This window comes from Gossypium hirsutum, chromosome D12 (assembly GCF_007990345.1).
Source record: "Gossypium hirsutum isolate 1008001.06 chromosome D12, Gossypium_hirsutum_v2.1, whole genome shotgun sequence".
NCBI lineage: Eukaryota > Viridiplantae > Streptophyta > Magnoliopsida > Malvales > Malvaceae > Gossypium > Gossypium hirsutum.
In genome coordinates this window covers 796,776-805,771 of record NC_053448.1, presented here as the reverse complement: position 1 = coordinate 805,771, position 8,996 = coordinate 796,776, and the positions used below count along the sequence as shown (strand labels likewise).

At 34.4% G+C, this 8,996-nt stretch overlaps 1 protein-coding gene across 4 annotated transcripts; it reads left to right on the top strand.

The window, feature by feature from the left end:
• Nucleotides 1–3,817: 3,817 nt before the first annotated feature.
• On the top strand, nucleotides 3,818–8,904 carry LOC107936894 (sugar transporter ERD6-like 7). 4 transcript variants are annotated; one of them, XM_016869676.2, is made up of 19 exons: nucleotides 3,818–4,036; nucleotides 5,467–5,693; nucleotides 5,798–5,860; nucleotides 5,946–6,035; nucleotides 6,117–6,176; nucleotides 6,267–6,332; nucleotides 6,445–6,510; nucleotides 6,632–6,707; nucleotides 6,811–6,875; nucleotides 6,986–7,078; nucleotides 7,181–7,261; nucleotides 7,391–7,475; nucleotides 7,587–7,630; nucleotides 7,708–7,770; nucleotides 7,868–7,927; nucleotides 8,017–8,070; nucleotides 8,163–8,222; nucleotides 8,313–8,427; nucleotides 8,516–8,904. In XM_016869676.2, the coding sequence occupies exons 2-19, from the start codon at nucleotides 5,496–5,498 to the stop codon at nucleotides 8,629–8,631; spliced, it is 1,455 nt and encodes a 484-aa protein (XP_016725165.1). In that variant the 5' UTR covers nucleotides 3,818–4,036; nucleotides 5,467–5,495; the 3' UTR covers nucleotides 8,632–8,904. The 4 variants fall into 4 exon arrangements, 3 of the variants coding, with proteins under 3 accessions (XP_016725165.1, XP_016725167.1, XP_016725166.1); XM_016869677.2 differs by lacking the exon at nucleotides 3,818–4,036 and adding an exon at nucleotides 5,054–5,346; XM_016869678.2 differs by lacking the exon at nucleotides 3,818–4,036 and having other exon boundaries at nucleotides 5,050–5,693; nucleotides 7,868–7,909.
• Nucleotides 8,905–8,996: the final 92 nt, after the last annotated feature.

Here is an 8,996-nt window from a genome sequence, read left to right as displayed (position 1 = left end):
CCTTGTTGCCTAATATGTAGCTCTTTGCAAGTTCTAATAGTTCTGCTTAATTAATTTCCATATATATATATGTATATATGTATGTATGTAAGTCTTCATTCAAAGATTGTTACATGACCACAAAACGATCGAGAGAGAGAGAGAAGGCCGGCCTAGCGAAGAGGGCCACAAACGGCCTAGCAAGAATGGCCATAGACAGTCAAGTGGAAAAGACCACAGATGGTCTGGCAAACAATGCTTAGCCAGCCAGCGTCCTTAACACCACGAGCTTCTTTCCCAAACACACCGGAGAGGAAGTCACTCCAACAGAAAGGAGAAGACAGCCCCTGGAGAAGAAGCCAAGTGTGGTGACAGCAACCTCAGAGGTCCTTTAGGCCAACAGCAGAGGCAGGGAGAACGGAGAAGAGAAACACAAGATGGCCGAAAGCAAGAATAGAAGACCTTTTTGATGGCTTCTTTTATATAAAGAAAAAACGGTTAGGTTGATATATTCTTTTACATATTTTGTTCTTTTGGAGCCATAGAAAGTTGGCAAATTTGCAAAAGAAATCATCTCAGACATGCTTGTTAGAAACTGGTGCAGCTCGTGCTGGTCTAAAGCTTGGACAAGAAATGGGTGATGTTGCACCTTTCACATATCGGATGTGGCTATGTCACTTGGACTTAGCATGTGTTTGACGCAGGTATATCGTATTCCCGTATGAAGCATCGAATGCGACTATCGAACATGAGAGTTTGAGCAACATAGCAGTGGAGAAGAGTGATATTTTACAGATTTGGCTTTAGCAATGCCGCATCTGGTGAACCAAGGAAGCATCATTGTAGTTGAGGAGTCATGGTTTAAGAATTTACTGAAGATGGTTGACTGAATATATTATGAATATGAAGAAGCAGATAAGACGGCCCTGAGGTGGGTTTTTTCTTGTGTCTGAGCTTAGACTTGACCAACCACGATTGTAAGCGTGAATTCAAACGTCTTAAAGTTGACTAGTCAAAGCAAAAAACGGCGGCTGGTAATAATAATTGAAGAATGATGACTGATATTATTGTTTGTTAATTTCTGACCTCAAGCTATGTACATAAAGCTTAAGCCAATGGTAAGTTAGGGGACCAGAAACTGGACTACCCAATGTACTCTTGCTAGAATAGAACCCTCCAGCTTGCTTCATGCTTCATGGGAAACTTACAAGCATCACAAATTCTTCCTAATCGGATCGGTCTTAATTGAAATATCAATTTAAAATAAATGGTTGAACTTTAATTTATAAATTGATATGAATCAATTGAATATGTTAAAAATAAGTTAAATTGATTTTTTAATTTTTAAAAATTTTATAATTTATTTAATTAAACCGGATAAATTAATTCGAAAACCGATAATTTCTTCAATTCAACTATCTAATTTTGAAAACAAAAGGTTTTCACGTATAAAGTTTCACATAAAATATTGTCGTTGGACAGGCAGGTCCATAGCGCATCATGGGCAACTTTGAATTTTAGGATTTTTTTTTTGTCAATTTATTTGATAATTTTTTGTTTTTATATCTTTTTAATTTTGGAAATCTTAATTTATGACTATATGATAAATTTATTAAGTTAAATTTTATTACTTTTAAAATTTTATGGAATAAATATATTATTATATGTGCAATGTGATGTCAACTTGATATTTTCACATAATACTCGAAAAGTATAGGAACTAAAAAACAATTAAATTGGAGAATATAGACTAAATCCACAATTTACGCATAATTTGAAACCAATGTCAGAATTTGACCTAATGGATTAAACTACTAATGTTTGAATCATAACTGAAATTTCAAAATTCGAAAAGTATAAAGACTAAAATTAGGGATGGCAATGGGGTGAGGCGGTTTTTTGTTCACCTCGACTTCGACCCTACCTCAAACTTGTTTTTATTTTTATTTTTTTTATTTTACTTCCTTTCATATGAGTGTAGCATCATGATTCCTAATCTTTGATTTTTGATACAATGCTTAAAACTACCCATATCCCCTCCCCAACCCTTAAATAAGAGAATAATGTGCTTCAGCGCGATTGAACCCACATACTTTTGGACTGGCAACAATGTTGATGCCAACTAAGCTAATGCTCAATCCGCTAAACCCATTTTTTTATTAAAAATTGGGTAAACTACACTATTAATCACTAAACTATGGTAAGTTTTCATTTTGGTCACTTAAGTAAAAAAAGTTATAATTTTGTCACTAAATTATTTGAAAGTTTTCATTGAAGTCACTGAACTATTCAAAAAAAAAATACTTAAGCCATTGAGTTGTTAAGTTTTTCAAAAAACAAATTCCATCAACGAGCTCTAAGTCACGATTTGTTCAGTTGAAAGTCAAGATCGACTCGAATTTGTCTTGCACAAAGCACAGGTACTTTTCAATAAAAAGTTTATTGCTATAAATATCATAGAATAACTCGGTTTTGAAATTTTTTTTAACTTCTGCTATAACTGTAAACCGTTTTCTTACTTGGATTTTTCCAACACAGTACCCATCGATGAGTAGGACATACCTCAGATCCAAGTCAACTGGACGGTCAGTGGCGGAAATTGAAGAAAAAATTGTTTGAACTTTGTTTCCTAAATTTGTGACGTCCAAAATTATTTTATGAAAAAAAAAACCTGAATTACAAAAGAGAAAGTGAAAGAATTTTTTTTTATTGGTGCAAACAGTGTGAACAAAGAAAGTCATATAACATCGATTTTAACAACCCAATGATTTAAATGAAAATTTTAAATAGTTCAGTGACTATATTGTAACTGTTTTAATTAGATGACTAAAACGAAAATTTAATCATAGTAGAGTGACCAATAATATAGTTTACCCTTAAAAAATTGTCCCAAACTTGGAAATAACTTCACGATCCCATCTCACCCTAATATAGAATTATAATATATTTATTTTCATCAGCCCCCAAATCAGAACTTGACAATCTAACCCCAAAAAACACCATATATAGTTATTTTCTTGTCCTAAGAGGATTGTTTATAGCTTCAAAACAACAAGGGACCCTGTCTCTGTTAAACCCTAAAGTTACTTGTCAAACCATGATGTTGAACTTTGAAAACACAGCCAGTGTTTTAATTGAACACAACTACTTCTAAACAAATCCATTTCCTATCCTCAACTGCCACTGCAACCTTTTCCTTTCATTAATACTTTCATGCTCATCTCTTTGGTTAATATATACTAAATTTCAAATTTGTGGAGAGTAAAGGGGCCTATTGCAAATTTTAACCCTTTTTGTTGTTGTTGTTGTTTGAGTACTTGACAAGGACTCATCAACACTTTCAACAATGTTACTGCATCTAAGGACAAAGGACTAATTGGACACCCATGAAGCATGTGATTTTTCCCAGAAAGGCTGAAACATTTTCAATCCTCACATCAGTTCCAATTCCAAGAACTAATTTGTTGCGTTTGGAACTTCTTTGGGGTTTAATTATACCAAAATTTGTAATTTAGTCCTCATATTTTAATTGAATTTAATTTGGTCCGTTTGTTTTTATAATGTTGTTTGTATGTTCACATTGATAACATTATCGAATGTTTACATAATCAACTAAAAATATTATCAATTTAGATCTACTAATAACATTATGGAAATAAAAGGCAATGTTTTCAAAATCAATCAAATCATCAACTTTCAATTCAACCAATTCGATCAGTTAAAAAATAAATCTAAAAAGTATAAAAAAAGGGGTAAATATCAAATAAAAAGGGAATTATTGCAAATAAGGTCAATCACAAGCCTTTCGATAAACAAGAGTGTACCTACCAAATGTACTCACACAATTCCCTTAAAAGTTGATAGCGATTTGTGTCATTTATCAATCCCCATTCTTGGCTTGCTCCATTCATCTCGATTTTTGTTCTTTGTTTGGACTAACTCCTTCTTTATCACCTCCACGGCAGCGGCTGCAGCTTCAGACAATGATGCTGGCGGTAAGGACGGGAGAAGCTGAAGAAACAACAAACTTGCCATGAGGCAGAGGGGGTTGAACGCAGTGAGTAAAAGGCAGTGAATTTTGATTTTCCTTTTTTATGGTTTAGGATTACACGACAATGGGTGGGCTGTTATTTAAAATAGGTACCTAAAATATTGTTTGTGTTCTATTTTGATCACTAAATTTTTATTTTTTTGACTGAATTGTTCGAAATCGAATTTTTTATCATCCAACCGTTTGAAATTGGATGGAAGTGTTGATGGAATGATGGGTTTTTTTTATTGGTCTAATAATAAATTTAGCCCTCCAATGATTACTAGTTCTACCAATTTGATCTTAAATTTTAAAAAATTCAATAAATTTAGCCCTCAACGGTTACAAAATGATAATATTTAATTTTTAAAAATTTTGTAATTTTTAGAATATCTAAATATTAGAGGGAGAAATTTATTATTAGAGAAATAAAAAAATGTTCACATCAGCACTTTCGTCAAATTTTAAATGGTTGTTAATGTTTGGTGACAAAAAATTTTGATTTCGAATAGTTTAGTGATCAAAATAGCATAAGTTAAAAGTTCAATGACCAAAATAGAATAGGGGCAATACTTTAGTAACTATTTATGTACTTTACCCTTATTCTTTTTTTCCATTTTGGGCAAGTTTTAACATTAGGCTTTTGTTATTGGAGGGAGAGAGGGATTTACTGTAATGAAGTGAAGGAAAATTAATAATGAAGTTGTTGAAACCGGGTCAGAATGATTGGATCAAAAATTGATTGATGTATTGGTTAGGATAAAAGCATCAAAATAATTTTTGAGCGAATTATTCGATACAGATAAAAATTCAAAAATCAAAACAAAAAAATTGAAGTTTAAACCGGTTTATACATTTTTAATGGGTCGAATCAAAAACCAGTAATGTGACCGATTCAAGTAACTCTTGGAGTTTTAAAACATTGATGGCATGCCTGTCTTGGTAGGTCAGTTATCATCAAGAAACAAGTTGCAAAGCATGCTATTGCTATAGCCACAAACAAATAGTTGAAAAGACCATACTGTCTATAGAATGAGACAGACTTACCAGCCATGGAACACCGACAGCTGCTAGTCATTGTCAATATTTAGTAATTTTAACAGCCACGGTGTTTTTTGGTCTGAAATAAAATCATGGTGTATTGTTTTCAATCTTTTCCTGTTGCATTTCTATGTTCAAATTCCTTCCTTTTTTTTTATCTATTCCACATTTTCATGAATACCAACAAAGCTTTGTCCACTTGTATCAAAAGTAAAGTAATCGAATGAAGGAAAAAAAATAACAGCTTGCAATAGCATGTCTCTATGTGACTTCAATACATACAAGAAACCAACCTGGTAATTTTCACAAGGCAGGGAATTCATTCTCACCTGGAATTGGAAAGTCCCTGGATTCCCATTTGTTTTTCATCATATTGCTTCAAGCTTTTTCTCTTTTCCATTTGTATCAATAAACAGAAACTTAAATACAAGAATTGAAGGAGACCATGGCCATTAAAGAGGACATAGAGAGAGGTAACGACACTGTTCTTGAAAGCGCAGCTGTATCTCTCTTGCAAGAAGAGAATGATATGGCCGATAAGGAAGATGGATACACTGATCAAACAAGCAGCAAAGCAAGTCTGTGGATGGTTTACTTCAGTACCTTTGTTGCTGTGTGCGGTTCATTTGAGTTTGGATCTTGTGTACGTGTTCCCCCCTATTCTAAAAAAATGTCCTGGAATGAGCTCAATTTGCTTGTAATATTGCTTCTTTAAGTTGTAATGCTATAATTCAAGTCATTTTTCAGGCAGGCTATTCATCGCCGACTCAGACCGCCATCAGGACGGATCTCTCTCTGTCTCTAGCAGAGGTACTTTTTGCTTGTAATAACTCAATTGGTATGTTCACTAACAGAAGCAACTTCACACTGATGCAGTTGATATTTGAACGTGCAGTATTCAGTGTTTGGTTCTATATTGACTTTTGGTGCAATGATTGGTGCGATCACAAGTGGACCGATTGCTGATTTTATCGGTCGGAAAGGGGTAAGTTGAGAAATCATTGATTAATATGCATGCTAAGACTGCTGTAGATGATGACCCTGAAGTAACATCATGTGCATGCAGGCAATGAGAACAGCTACTGGATTTTGTGTTGGAGGGTGGCTTGCCATTTACTTCGCTAAGGTTTTAGTTTGCCCCCACCTATAAAATTAAACCAGAAATGCAGAAATATGACTTTATAATCTTTTTTTCTGTCTTGATTGGAAACAAAAGGGAGCTTTGTTGTTGGACGTTGGAAGACTGGCAACAGGTTATGGTATGGGAGTCTTCTCGTATGTGGTGAGTTTCTATCTCTTCTAGCAATTCATTTCTGAATCCCTTGTTCAATGAACGGTACTCGTACACTTTCTCTTCTTAATGATTGTGATGCCTTTGTTGAATGCGTGACAAGGTACCAGTATTCATTGCTGAAATCGCACCAAAGAATCTTCGAGGAGCATTAACAACTATAAATCAGGTAACAAGAGCCTATTAAGTAGCAGTATTCGTTTATGATCATCACAATTTACTGAAGTTGTGAATGTAAATATCTAACCAGTCGTCAGTTTTATCTGACTATTTCTTATCTTATTATGCAGCTTATGATCTGCACTGGAGTATCTGTTGCCTTCATAATAGGTACAGTTCTAACATGGAGAGCTTTAGCACTAACAGGTAAAAAAAATGTTTTAGCAGTCAATTCATAGCACGGTGATGCCGAACATTATTCTGCCAAAACCATGTATATATGTGGGACTCACAAGTAGGGTGATTGCAGGACTTATTCCTTGTGCAGTTCTACTCTTTGGACTCTTTTTCATTCCAGAGTCTCCTAGATGGCTGGTAAGAAATAGCAATGAAAAGATGATGAAATCCTTTGTGTTTTTTTTACCCTGACATATAGAATTACATGGGAAACTGGGAATGGCATAAAAATCTTAGATATAATGCAGGCAAAGATTGGACGTGAAAAGGAATTCGAAGCTGCACTACAAGATCTTCGTGGCAAGGATACTAATATATCAAAGGAGGCAGATGAGATTCGGGTTCTTAATCTAAACCTATCATCCTAACCAACAATGAAGATGAGTTAGAACATTATAGAGAAGATGTTTAATAAAAAAGAACTTTATGTCATTGTTTGACAGGACTATATAGAGACCCTCGAACGGCTTCCGAAAGCCAAAATGATGGATCTGTTTCAACGAAGATACTTGAACTCAGTCATTGTAACTACAACTCTTTCTAAACCCAGTTTGTGCAATTATATCAATCTTCATATAACAATTAGCAACCACAACATTGCACTCTTCTATCTTAACTAAATGTTTCTTTACCATGCATTTATGTTTGATCAGATAGGAGTTGGACTAATGGTCTTTCAACAATTTGGAGGGATCAATGGTATCTGCTTTTATGTCAGCAATATTTTCGAGACGGCAGGTAACGTAACCTTCAAGTTGCACCCTGATGCACCGAGGAATCCGAGTTGGAAGAGCCCGTAGGGACTTATCTTTTATTAACATTGCTGCTTTTGTGTTTCAAATGTCTCAGGATTTTCTGCAGCTGTTGGGACAATAATCTATGCTATTCTTCAGGTTTCATCTCTCCCTTTCCTTGAAATCAATGTACTTTCCTTCTAGCAAACAAGAACTTAAAAGCACCATTTGTGCAGGTTGTCATCACTGGCCTTAACACAACCGTCATCGATAAAGCTGGAAGAAAGCCTCTATTACTGGTAAGTAAACAACAATTTTACAATCACGAGGTCCTCGAAATTGCTTTCAGTTTCATGGATAAGAAGATGAATCTCATATATGTTCCTTTCATTGTAGGTTTCTTCAACAGGACTGGTCCTTGGTTGTATACTATCTGGGGTTTCATTCTATCTTAGGGTTAAAATGTCAAACTATATCATCTCTAACTATACATATACTTCCCTCTGTTCTAAACTACTAACATTTCAATAATCTTTGCCAACCAGGATCATAATTTGGCACTCGATGCAGTTCCCATTCTTGCTGTAACAGGCATATTGGTAATTTCATCAAATAATATACTCAATTCAATTTGTTCATTGGCAAACTATGACTTACCATTTCTTCTGACATAAATCTTAATTGATATCAGATATACATAAGTGCCTTTTCAGCTGGGATGGGTGCAGTTCCTTGGGTTATAATGTCTGAGGTAACAAAAAGAAGTGCCTGCAAGATTTACCATTATGCTAATTGATGTACTAACCATTCAACTCTTCTTAACCATGCCATTTGGTTGCAGATATTCCCTATAAATATCAAAGGAGCGGCCGGAAGCCTCGCAACGCTGGTGAACTGGTTTGGTGCATGGGCAGTTTCTTACACTTTCAACTTCCTTATGAGCTGGAGCGCCTATGGTAAATAGAATGCAATTTTTAGCAGCTTCAAGTTAAAAAAAAAAAGGGATTTGTAAGTTTAACAGCAACTCTTGTGGATTCGTGGCAGGTACCTTCATTCTTTATGCTGCAATTAATGCAGGGGCTATATTGTTTGTGGTCACATTGGTACCTGAAACAAAAGGGAAAACCTTGGAACAAATTCAAGCAGCCATTAATGCATGAAAGCAGATTATCTTTGAGAGAATAAAGAGCATTTACAGATGCTTTACAAAATCAAACAAAAATGGATGCTACATTTTGGGTGATACAGTTATATTTGTATGATGGGAATGATTTATATCAAAAACCGGAGGAGAAATAAATACAAAGGCAACATCTCTTCACACAAAATAAAGCTAATGAGAAATAGACTTCTGTTAGCTTTTTCTTTAAGATGAATCCTCAAATGAGAGGTTAACATTCAAAATGTTATAAATTCTTAATATTTTCTTTCTACTTGTTTTTGATGTTTTATTTTAATGGTATCATAATTGATTATTTTTCAACTGGAGGTGAAAATCTAAATGATTACACTGAAATACAATTTT

Bases quoted from the DNA above. Each gene is read 5' to 3' on its own strand.
- LOC107936894 (XM_016869676.2), top strand. From the start codon at position 5,496: ATGGCCATTAAAGAGGACATAGAGAGAGGTAACGACACTGTTCTTGAA. The intron at 7,079-7,180 runs GTTCTTAATCTA...ATTGTTTGACAG, and splicing joins AGGAGGCAGATGAGATTCGG to GACTATATAGAGACCCTCGA. The intron at 8,223-8,312 runs GTAACAAAAAGA...ATTTGGTTGCAG, and splicing joins CTTGGGTTATAATGTCTGAG to ATATTCCCTATAAATATCAA.